General features: G+C 62.6%; 1 protein-coding gene across 1 annotated transcript; it reads right to left on the reverse strand.

Moving 5' to 3' along the window:
• Nucleotides 1-1,608: 1,608 nt before the first annotated feature.
• On the reverse strand, nucleotides 1,609-12,112 carry DCST2 (DC-STAMP domain containing 2). Its single transcript, XM_008155887.3, is given in 15 exon segments — nucleotides 1,609-1,830; nucleotides 4,883-5,023; nucleotides 5,132-5,225; nucleotides 5,596-5,723; nucleotides 6,057-6,187; nucleotides 7,327-7,427; nucleotides 7,564-7,731; nucleotides 8,563-8,727; nucleotides 9,414-9,571; nucleotides 9,707-9,920; nucleotides 10,324-10,389; nucleotides 10,722-10,919; nucleotides 11,171-11,272; nucleotides 11,509-11,679; nucleotides 11,836-12,112. Coding segments are annotated over 15 exon segments (2,205 nt in total). The 5' UTR covers nucleotides 12,104-12,112; the 3' UTR covers nucleotides 1,609-1,730.
• Nucleotides 12,113-12,204: the final 92 nt, after the last annotated feature.

The raw sequence follows: 12,204 nt of genomic DNA on the forward strand, positions 1-12,204 counted from the left end.
CCCAGATTGGGGTGATCTCCCAAGGAGTGATCCATATGATATTATGTATATAGTTACAGCTCTGTTGTAAAGGTGGGGTCCCTGTCTCCAGCTGTGCCTGGGGAGTAGAAGCAATAATGTATTTCTGATTTGTGGGGTCCCTCTTCGGCTATGCGGGTTTCTAGGGGGTGGGAGGCTTGGGACCAAAGCCTTGCCCTGCCCCCATGCCCCTTGGGGCTTTGGCTGTGTAAGGGGGTGAAGGACAGCCCCTCCCTTCCTAGACCCCTCCTTCCTGGTTTCTGTTCCCTTTTCCTGGCAGTGCAAGGGGGCGGGGGGGGGGGCGGCAAAAGGAGGGTAGGTGGGGGAAAGCAAGGTAGAAGCTTGAATGACCGACCGGGGGAGGGGGGGCCTGGGCCTGTAAGGAAGGAGCCATCCCAGTCCCCCTCCGCCCAGCTCCCAGCGCTGAGTCATGGGGTCCTGGAGAAGAAGGGGGCGGGGTGGCCCGATTGGCTCGCCTGCCCCTGGGGGCAGCGGGAGGGGCCCCGCCCAGCCAGGGGTGCTGCTCCGCAGTTCTGCTCAGTCCTCCCCTCCCCTCCCGCGTCCCCGGGCAGGGAATGTCTTGTTCCCGCCGCTCCCTCCCCGGGGCCAGAGGGCAGGGCGGGCCGGGCTGTGTCCTCCCCTCCTCTCCTCCCCACCTCCTCCCCGCCCAGGTGCGGGCCGCTGCCGCCCCTGACTCACGCCGCCCCCGGGCTGGCGCGGCGCTGGGTGTGGGCCGGGCGAGGGGTTGGGGGAGCCGCGCGGAGAGCGGGCCCGCCGGCGCCACCTGGCGGCCGTGCCCCTCGCGGGCGGGCGCCCCCAGCGGCCACTGGGCCTCCTCACCTCCGCCCCCGGCTGGCGCGCCGGTCCCCTTTACGGAGGCCGCGATAACTCCGCGCTGGGCCCCCGGGAACGGGGGCTGCGGAGCTGTGGGAAAGGGGTCCGTTTCCCGGAACCTTGCCAGCCAGGCTCTCGGAAGATCGAGCCCGCCCTCTTCTGTACATAGCCTCTTCTGTGGGTCTTGTCGAGATCTAGTTTCAGATTTTTAACTACCAATTCTACCCCCTCCCCTTCCTCGCTGGGTGCTGGACCCCCCCTTGTGGCCTGGGCTCTGCCTTGCACTATAACCCCCACCCCACCCCCACCTCGCGGCCCCTCCCCCTCCTTAAAAGGGGCAGGTTCAGGGGCCCGGTGCTCTCCCTCCCATGCACCCCTATGCCCATTTGCACAGCTGCCCAGGTACCCCCCCCAATAGTGGGGGAGGGGGGTCACAGGGAGGAGGGTAGTGGGACCAGTCCCTGTATCTATTTAAAAAGTAATGATGTAATATATTGGGGTAGGGGGAGGTCGGGTTGCTCTGGGCCTCATCTTAGCATTTCAGGCGATAGGGGAGCCCAAGGTTGGGGAAACCTGGGGCCGATCCCCGGGGAGTGAGGACAATGTGGCCTCCACCCTCCCTCCTTGCTGCTTCTCCACTCAGTGCCTTAGGGGGGGAGGCAACCCCCCTCTCCTCTTCCCTTCCCCTTCCCTTACCCCCCACCTCTGGTGTAAGGGACAGGAAGAAATAATAATAATTTAAGATTCACATTGTTCACCTTTGGTTCCTTTATTTTGGGGCAGGTGGGAGGGATCCGGAGGGGAGGGGGGGTTGGAGACAGGGCCTGGAGCTCCAACGCGGGGGAGTGGCTGCTGTGGAGCCAGGACTGGGGAGGCGGTCACGGGGGCTGAGAGGGCTTGGGAATGCTGGCGGATGGGACCGCAGGTCGGGGCAGTGGCCTGTGCTTCCTCCGTCAAGGTCCCTTCTCGTCCAGGTCACTAGTGAGGCAAGGAAGGGCCCCGTGGGTCACCCACCTTCCCACAGTCCATTCCTGCCCCGGTCCCAGGTCCCATCTGTTCGGATTTGCCTCTTGTGCACCAGCCCGGCTGTTCTCACAGGCCCCCGGGCACATCAGCCCAGGGCTGTGGACATCTGATTTCAGGCTGATGATGACAGACCAGCGGGCGATGGCTTGCCCAAGGTCACATGTCTAGTGAGGCCAGAACCAGTAAGGACGTGGCGATAATACCTGCTCAAGGCTCAAGCTGCCCGCTCTGGTGACTCAGCTTTTAAGTTCCCTGAACTTCTCTTCCCCCTCAGCCTCTCCTCTCAACCCGACTCCCAGCCCCTTCCCACAGGATGTGCCCGCTGGTCACTCCTCCCCAGTGGGGGCTGCCTGCCTCTCAGATCCCCCTGGCCAGTGGCAGCCACACCACGAGGCCGTGGCTGTCTCCCCAGGCCTCCCAGATGTCCTGCCACACCTTTCCAGGGTCCTGTCTCAGACGCGTGGCCCAGCAGCCTCCTCACTGGAGGACTCATCCAACTCTGGCCTTCCTTTCAACCCTTGCCCTTGCCCTGATGACCTTCCCCTCTGCTCCCACTCAGGCATCCCCCTCCACTTTGGCCACTCACTGGAATTATCCCCGATTTCTTCCCTCGCTGTGGCTCATTCTCTCTGTCCCTCCTGGCCACTGTCCCTGCGCTAACACATCCTGACCTAGACCCTGGACTTTCCCCTGAGGTCCCAGCCCTCCTCTTCCCCAGGGCCAGTCATCAGACACTGCAGAGACTGAATTCTCTCCCCGGCTAGTACTTCCCCTGACCCGCCCAGAAAAAGCCCTTGAGTCCTGTTGGTGACTGCCACATTTGCCAGGGGGAAAAGCCCACAGAACCTCCCCGGCCGGGCAGCTCAGTTTGTTAGTGTCACCCTGATGTGTCAAGGTTGCGGGGTCGATCCCTGGTCAGGGCAAACAAGGATCAACCAATGAATGCATTAATAAGTGAAACAACAATTGGATGTTTCTCTCTCTCTCACTCTCTTCCTCTCTCTCCCTCAAATCAGTAAGTTAAAAAAAACACACACACAACCGAGCACACAGGTCCGTTGTTACAGGTCATGTTTGTCAACATCATCTGGGCCTTGAACGCTACCTGGAAGTCCCTTACTCCCCTCTCAGCTTCTCTGCACACTCCCCGAGGCAGGCCTTTCTCCCTCCACCACCTTCAAACTATCCCACTCCTCGGCAGGCACCCTTGCCTCCTGCTCCCCAGAGAAAAGCCAGGCACCAGAGCACAGCCTATCTGAGGCCACCCCGACCCCATCTCTCCCATATGCCCATTGGCACAGCTGCCCAGGTACCCCCAATAGTGTGTGTGGGGGGGCAGTCACAGGGAGGAGGGTAGTGGGACCTTTCTTCATCCCTTCTCCCTTCAATGCTCGTTTTCCCCTCCCAAGTACTCAGGGCTCCCTCTCCTTGGATACAGAAAAGTCCTTTCGTGCGGGTCCCCCTCACGCTACTCTTTCACCGTGTGACGCCGACTCCCCCTCTTCACCATCGAGCTTCCTTTTTTAAACTGCAGCAGCGATATTTCTAAAAAGAATTCTCCAACTTCTTGCAACAATGACGATGTGAGGCCTTGAACCCTGTTTCTGAGTCTTCCATACCAGTCACCCCTCGACTCATTCTGGCCCGGTTTTGGTCTTCCTGGTGCCATTAAAAATGTTCCCACCAGCCGCTCCAACGATCCTTCCGTCCCCAAATCCCATGGCGGGCCTCCAGTCCTCATCCTGCGGGGTCATCTCAGCATTTGATGTGCTTGGTTCTCTTATCCTCGGGAGCCTTTCTCCTCCTTGGTTTGTGATGGAGCCCCTTGGGGTTCTGTCCCTGCCCCTTCTCCTCTCCTGCCATGGCCTCTGCCAGGATGACCTAGCTCGTCCTCCTCCTTACAGTCAACACCCCCCAAAATGCACTTGTGACCCACCGTCTCCTGGGCCTCTCCGGCTGGATTCTCTATAGATACTCAAAGGTCTCAAACTGCACCATTCCTCTTACCCCGGACCTGCCCCCCCTCTCACCCTGGCACTTGCCATGTCCCAGGCATAAACCCCCAGTCTGGTTCGGCACCTCCGTCCTGAGGCCACCACCGACTTCTCCTGAACTAAGACAGCCTCCTCTCTGCCTTCTCAGCCTAAAAGACAAATTATGAACATGTCGCTTCCTGACCAAGAATCTTCTGATCGCCCTGGCTGGTTTGGCTCAGTGGATAGAGCGTCGGCCTGTGGACTGAAGGGTCCTGGGTTCGATTCCGGTCAGGGGCACATGCCAGGTTGTGGGCTCGATCCCCAGGGGGGGGGGGGGGGGGCATGCAGGAGGCAGCTGATCAATGGTTCTCTCTCATCATTGATGTTTCTGTCTATCTCTCCTCCCTTCCTCTCTGAAATCAATTAAAAATATGTTTAAAAAAATAGGGAAAAATAAAAAAGAATCTTCCGATGGCAAGTCATGCCTTCTCCCATCTCTCCCCACCTTGACTTACCACCTCACCTCCCAGCATCCTCTGAGGTCTCCACCCAGACACGCTCACCCACTCCCTTAGGCTCTCCCCTCCCGAGTGCCTCAGGGTCTCCAGGCTCACACAGGCCCCCAGCCCTGGAATGCTCTCCTCTGCTCTCAGCCTAACCAACCACCCAGCTGCTCCCCATCCCACCTCTTTCTTCATCTCTCCTCAGAGGCCGTCATTAATGCACCCCGATTCCAAACCAGTTGTTCTCTGTACCGCCCAGCATCTGCTTCACTCCTTGCATGGGCCACTGTCCACACCGTTGTCACCTACCTATTAGATTCACTCCCTCCCACCCCCGGCCCCCCTGCCCCCCATTCAGTGGGCTCCTCGGGGGCAGGGGTGCTGACACGGAGCAAGCACTCAGCAAACCTCCCTCCCTCCCCTCTTTTCCTCTCTGTCTCCAGCTCTAACAGAGGCCAGGCACCCGAGGAGCCATCTGTACACGAGCTTAGGCCTCCCGGGCCCCGACTCCTGCTTCGGGCTCACCTGAGCTCAGAGCTGGACCCTGACGAGAGGGGCCTGCCCAGCGCTTCTTGGAGCCGTTGCCGCAGTAACCCCTCCTGCGCAGGGTTCTTTCTCCGGGCTGCAGCCAGCCACAGCCGGGGGCCTTCCTCGTCGCTGGAGTCCCTGGAGGAGCCGCCCCTGTCAGCAGCCCACACAGGGCCTGGGGGAGGGGTGGCTGCTCCCACCGCCCCCCCAGGCTCCAGCCGGCCCCCCCCCCCGCGGAAGACTCACAGCTCCAGGTCCAGCTCTCCCTGGTAGGAGAGGGGAGACGCGCACACCGAGCAGGTGTTGTTCAGGAGGCGGAAGCAGGTGGGGCAGAAGAGGCCTGGAGGGGCGGGGAGGGGAGGTAAACTGGAGCTTACCGCTCACCCACTCTGCTCCTGGCTTCCTCCTACCCCACCACGGGGGGTGGGGTGGGGAGAGAGGGGGTCCTTGTCAAGGGGTGCACACTAGGGAGTTGCTGCAAGGCCTCCTGGGTATGAATGCTGCTCCCACATGGGAGACTTGAGGCAAACATGGAGAAAGGGAGCTCCCTGCGGGTTCCGTGTCAATGAGAAGAACATGCACAGTAATGCAGGGAGGCGTACAAACGGTGGGGACAGACGCCCCTAAGTGAAGGACCGCGGTGGATGGCCTGATGGCCGTATGCAAATGGAGTGAGCCCCAGCAGCGAGGCACGGCGCCCGGGAACTCACCTGGGCAGGCGGGGGTACTACAGGACACAAAGTTCTCTGTGTCCCCCTCGCCCCGGGGCTGCCCACAGCCCAGGCAGTAGGCCTGGTACTGCCAAAGGTACTTCATGAATGGAGCCAGACAGACACACCTGAGGAGAGGGGTCCCGGCCCTCAGCAGGCCAGCCAGCCAGCCGGGCCCTCCCCTCCGGCACCACCCCCAGCACCAAGGGCAGGCCTCCTACAGCCTAGCCTCCATCCCTCTGGCTGCGGCAACCACCTGCTCCCTGTCCTCCTCCTCCCTCCGCGCCCCACCTCTAAGGACGGGCGTCCCTCAGTCTCCCTCTCAGTGCGAGAATGGCCCGGGGTGGGCATCCTCTTCCCCCAGCCCTCCGGACACTGAGGGAGGACAGTGTCCATTCTGGCTCCCGGCGTGGGTCCTGTCCCTTTCTGCCCCGCGCCTAGGAGGAGGGCGATGAGCTCACCGCCTGGCCAGCACCTGGAGGAGGCTCAGGTGGCCCTGGTCCGCTGCCCGCCGCATCACTGACCGGTGCAGGGCGGCCAGCACGGAGGTTCGGCGGCTCAGAAGTAAGTTGTAGAGGTAGGAGATCCTCGCCTGGTGAAGGGCAGGGCAGGGATGGGGTCCCCTTTATCCAGTTTCATCTGCCTGGCATGCCCTCCGCACCCATCCCCACCACCCCCCCACCTTGGCCTTCCCTCCACCTCCCAGGAGTCCCCCTCGGCTTGGCTCACACTCCCTCTCCTCTGGAAAGCCTCCGGGCTCCCCCAGGCAGTCGCCCATCCCCTCCTCTGGTCTCCATAGCACTTTGTTCATTCCGTAATAAGAACACTTGTTTGCTTGTAATGCCTCGTGAGGAGCCTGTCTAGCCTGCCCGGAGACGGCGAGCCCCAGACAGTGTCTGCGCACCCTGGCATCCTTGATGCCAGCACAGGGCTGGCACGCAGTAGATGCTCAGTAAATGATGCGTAAACGAATGAGCAAATGGTGAGTTTCCACTCACACCTCAACATGCCGCCACGGCCCCTTCCCCCACCGTCTCAACAATACTTGGGCCCTGGCGGGTTTGGCTCAGTGGATAGAGCATCGGCCTATGGACTGAAGGGTCCCGGGTTCGATTCTGGTCAAGGGCACATGCCCAAGTTTCAGGCTCGATCCCCACCCAGTAGGGGCATGCAGAAGGCAGCCAATCAGTGATTCTCTCTCATCATGGATGTTTCTATCTCTCTCTCCCTCTCCCTTCCTCTCTGAAATCAATAAAAAATGTATTTTAAAAAAACCAACACAAAACAATACTTGGGAGGCAAGCTCTGTCTCAGGAAGCCCTGCCCCAAGAGGCCCTCTTTCTGCCAGCCCCCTATGGCGCCGGGAGACCTTCAGTCTAGCTCTGTGGTCGGCAAACCACGGCTCGCGAGCCACATGCGGCTCTTTGGCCCCTTGAGTGTGGCTCTTCCACAAAATACCACGTGCGGACGCGCACACGCAGTGCGATTGAAACTTCGTGGCCCATGCGCAGAAGTCGGTTTTCGGCTCTCAAAAGAAATTTCAATCGTTGTACTGTTGATATTTGGCTCTGTTGACTCATGAGTTTGCCGACCACTGGGTTAGGTAATTTGCTTTGGGGATCAACTGGAAGAGAGAGGACTGGGGCTGCTGAAGGACTCAAAGCTCCCCAAAACTAAGATGGCCAGATTGGCCCCCTGGGAGGGGGACAGGGCCTGGCTGTGGCCCCTCACCTGCTCCCGGGATGGGTAGTAGGAAGCACAGATGACCCGCCGCAGCCGGCTGACGTAGCTTCCAAACAGGGTGACGAAGAAGCACAGGCCGTACATGATGCCTGGGGGCACGGCGGGCACAGCGGCCACTGCGGGTGGGTGCAGGTGCCAGCCACACACCCCCTCCGCAGCCTGCACCCCTCATGCCCTGAGGGGGGCCCATTTCACACCCAGGGCCCTCAGGGGCGTGGACGTTACCGATGACGATGTAGCCAGTGGTGTTGGGCTCCGAGGGGTGCAGGGCACAGCGCCTCGACAAGACCGTGATGTTGCCTTGCTGCAGGACATCGAACGCCGACACCAGGTCACGATAAATAGTCCCAGTGTAGCCACTGCCTTCCACGGTGACGGACACCAGCACAGGGCCTGGCACAGAGACCCCGTGTGAGGTGTGCCGTGGCAGCTGCCCGCCCCCAGACAGGAAGGCCACACCTTCCGGAGGGCGGAGCGGTGCAGGCCTTAGGCACGGCCCAGCGCCCTCCGCACCTGGCCTTGGCTGCACCTGGCACCTGGCACGGGCGCCCCGGTGCAGAGCTGGCTGGCACTGGTGCCTGGTCTGCCCGCCCAGGCCTCCAGATCCGAGGTGACCTCAATGGTCAGTGAGCCCATCCCCCACCCTCACTGCTGCCCCTGCATTTGAGTTAGAGCATCTGCTCAGCGCTGGCTGTGTGGTGGGCACGGACTAAGCGCTTTACTGATTGTCGGGTGCTCTTTCACGCTCGCTGTTGGCCCTCTGGTAACAGGATTAGATTCCTTGTGTGCCATGGTGTTCCACACGTTCAGTCAACCACCTGCCAGGCAGTCAACGCTCGTGGGCTCATTTCCTCCTGAGAGGGACCCAGCCAGGTGGCTGCCCTCACTGCCCTGCTGTTCCGATGAGGAAGCGGAGGCTCTGGGAAGTTCAACAACTTGCTCAAGGTCCCCACCTCGTAAAGAGCGGAGCTGGGATCTGAACCCAGGCCATCCGACTCCAGAACGTGTGAGGTTAACTACTCTGCTGTGGTATAACCTCGACCTGGACACAGGGTTCACCAGGCAGAGGGTAGCGTTGGAAGAGGAGCGAAGTCAGAGGCTGGTGAGGAACAGTGATGACAGGGCGGGGGGGGGGGGGGGCTCAGGCAAACCCCCAGGATGGTGGGGAGGATGCAGGAGCAGGCCGAGGGGGCTGAGGTGGGACGGGGAGGTTCAGGCGCTCACTGCGGGCCACCATCTCCCCCTGCAGGTGGTGCCGGGCCAGGTCCAGCACCCAGAAGACCGCATAGTCCAGGAAGATGAGGAGCAGCGTGATGAGGAGTTGCCGGAAAAGGTGGGAGATGGCCAGGAGGTAAAACAGCTGCTCCCACCGGGACAGGTAGAGGGAGCCTGCGGAGGGGAGGGCTGGTCAGGGGGGGGCTGCTCCCAGGTCCCTCCCCCAGCAGACTCCAGACCCGGAGGGGCCTCTCTCCTGGAGGGGCCTCCTGCCCTGCATGGGGCTGGAGCCTGTGTGCTCATCTGGCAGGTGTGGTAGCTGCGAGGACCCCTGGGCAGAGCGGGGAGCCCTCTTCAAGGTCAGGGCTCCAGAGCTGGAGTGGAGGCCTAGAGTCTGCACCTGGGCCTGGAGGCCCATTTCCAGTCTCCAGGAACCTCCCTCCCCGGGGAACCCCTGATCCCCAAACTCAACTCCCTGCTTCACAGACAGCCCCCACGTTGCACCTCCTCCATATTTCCACACTCACACTTCCTGCCCACCCCAAAGCCTTCCCACCCTCACTTTTCTTGCTCCATATCCGCTCCCCCCTCTCGTTCTCTCTGTCCTGGCGTCCAGGTGCTCCTAGGAGCATCGTCTGCCCCTCCTCTGTCTGCCTGCTACGAGGAGCCCTACTTTCCCTCCACACTGAGGGCTCCCCAAGGACAGAGCGGTGTCTCCCCTGAGAGCTCTGGGTTGTCTCTCCTCACTCTGGCCCTGCCCCGAGCCCAGCCTGTGCGCGGGGTCTCGGGTCAGGGCAGTGGGGTTGGGGGAAGCCCTGGCCTTTCTCGGGTCCCTGACGCCTGGTCCTCAAGGCACTCGCCTGGCCGGATGTAGTGTCTGGCCTCGTGGCCACTGAGGGGCAGCACGGTGGGCAGCCCCGCCTCGGAGCGCACGGCCTCCATGCGCAGGAACCGGCTGGTGATGTAGATGTTGTCATGGCTGTCCAGGTGCAGGTAGCAGTACCGGTAAAACAGGGCCCTGGTGGAGCAGGCACGAGGCTCCTCAGCACCCCTGATCTGACCCCACAGGGCACCCCCACACACACGGGAACTCCAGCCCCCCAGAATGCCATGGGACGCCCCAGCCCCAGCGGCGCCCAGCCCAGCCCCTCACTGGAGGTAGAGCAGCACGAGCAGCAGAGGCGTGGCGTAGCCCATCAGGGCCAGGGCCTCTCGGGCGCTGTACAGCTTCATGCTGACGGCGTCGTAGAGGTCCAGCGCGACCTGGGACAGGCTCCGAGAGGCATCGAGGTCCACGGAGAAGTGGTGGGTGGCTGTCACGTTGAACTCAAACTCTTGACGCACCCGGTTAATTAGCTTCTGCACAGCTGGGGGCCGCAGGTCAGGGGAGAGGTGAGCAAGGACAGGGAGGGGGACACAGAGCCTCACCGGAGGGAGGGGCCGGGCACAGCCCAAGGGCCAGACAGCTGCAGACCAGCCAGGACCCCCGTGCTTGCCCCGACGGTGGACCGAGGAAGGGACAACGCCTTCACTAGCCCTGCTCTACAGTCCAGCTTTGGTGAGGCGCCTCCCGTGGCTGGGCCTCAGTTTCCCAATCTGCACAGCACGGATGTGGCTCCAGGCAACCTGCGGAGGCCCCTTCCTGCTCTCGCATTCTCCTATCCATGGACTGGGAGCACTCCCAGGCTGGCGACGGCCACACCGGGGTGGGGGAGGGAGGGAGACCTCCCGGGAGCACCTCAGGCGGCAGGGCTCGGAGGGGTCACTCACGGATGCCGATGGTCACGCGCAAGAATTGTTGGATGTACTTGGGGATGATGCAGAACACCTGGACCACTGAGAGCCAGAGGCTGAGTGTCAGGAGGGCAGAGGGATGCGGCCGGCCTCTCCCACCTCCAGGGACCTGGTTCTCACAGGGTCCTCGGGACCTTCTGCTTGTCCTCCTGGCCTCAAAACCTTTGGCTCGAAACCTTTTGGCTTCTCCCTATCACCTCACCCTCCCACGTTTGGTTTCTCACGATCTTCCCTCCACCCCATGCTGGGCCAGCCTCCTTATTGGCCTCTCAGTCATCACCCCCTGCTGGCCCCCTGGGCCCGCCCTCCCGACGGAGCCTGCCCCCAATTCGCAGGGGCCCCCAACCCCGCCCCTGAGCCCCTGGCTCTCTCACCGCTGGCAAGTCCACAGAGCACCAGCTTGAAGGGCATGAGCACGTAGCACAGGTGATAGGCCTGTGGGATGACCTTCATGCAGCTGTCCTTGGCGTCATCGAAGACGCGCGCGCACTTGAGGTAAGGGTTGCCCAGCTCGGAGTTGCACACGTCTCCGATATGCAGGAGCCAATACCACACGTTGCGCAGGGCCCTGGCTGGGGACAGCGGTGGGGCTGGTACCGAGGGCCAGAGGCCTACAGCGTCCCGTCAGGGGCTTGGGGAGCACCAGGGGAGCACCCAGAGCGGGAGAGGCCTGTGCTCCGGGGCCTGGCTGTGTGTATCCCTCGGGGCGAGTCCGCACCCAGGAAGGGCCCACAGGGTTCCGGACGAGGGTGAGGGCGAGGAGAGTGGGTGAATTTCGACACCATCCCCCCCCTCCCCAAAACAGACACGCGGACGCGCTGACCTATATGCTTCACGCCGTCCATGACTGACCGAAAGAACTTGCGGACCCGGTCAGCCACCTCTTTGGCCTTCTGGGCAATGGCTTTAATCTTGTTCAGGGCACCTGGGAGGCGGGGCAGGGGCCCTGTGGAGTGTCTTCCTCTGGGGACCCGTTCTTGCCATGCTGTCCCTGGGGTAGGGCAGGGGGTGGGGACTGCCCGGGAGGTGGGGAGCCTGGATGCTTGGGTCTGGGAGGAGCTGCCCTGGCAGTGGAGCGGGCCGGAGGGCACGGATGAGGGGCCCGCCTGGCGCAGGGAGGCTGGGGCAGAACCAGCGGGGGAATGGCGCCGGAGGCCTTACTGACAAGGGGCTGCTTCGCTCGCTGCAGCAACGCAGCCGTCTGGTTCAGGGCCAGCTCCGCCCCGCAGGCCACGGCCTCGCTGGCCTGGGTGAAGTTGCGCAGAGTGTTGGCACAAGGTCCCTGCAGCACCAACCCAAAGATAGCCAACAGCAGCAGCGCCTGGCTCTGCTCTGCGGGGGGAAGGGGGGAGCGGACTCCATCAGACGCAGCACATCCAGTCCCTTCCAGAAGCCCTCAGAGTGTTTCCCTCCACACCCCCCCCCCCCAGGTCCCTCCTGCCCCAGCCCCCGTCCCAGGGCCTGCCCTCCCACCGGCGCCACGCTCACTGGAGAAGGCCTGGGGCATCAGCAGGAGGACGGTGACCCGGACCTGGCGAGAGAAAGCCATGCCCAGGCTGAGGAAGCCGGCCAGCGTCAGCGTGCCCACCAGGCAGCCCCAGGGGCTCTGCCCTTCCCCCAGCAGCTCCACGAGCCCATAGGCTGTGGCCAAGCACAAGCCCAGGCTGAAGGCCCCCAGACTGCGGACCACCACCCGGGCCAGGCTCGGCTCCTCTGCCCCCGAGCGGCGCCCAGCATCCCGCGGGCCTTTGAGCATGGCTGCTGAGCCCAGCGTCTGCCCGTCTCCCGGAGACGCCCACCAGGTTCCGGGGCTCGTAAAGGGTCACGGAATTCCTCGCCGCGTTCTAAGGTTCCGGG

The sequence above is a fragment of the Eptesicus fuscus genome, chromosome 22 (assembly GCF_027574615.1).
Source record: "Eptesicus fuscus isolate TK198812 chromosome 22, DD_ASM_mEF_20220401, whole genome shotgun sequence".
Classification (NCBI taxonomy): Eukaryota; Metazoa; Chordata; class Mammalia; order Chiroptera; family Vespertilionidae; genus Eptesicus; species Eptesicus fuscus.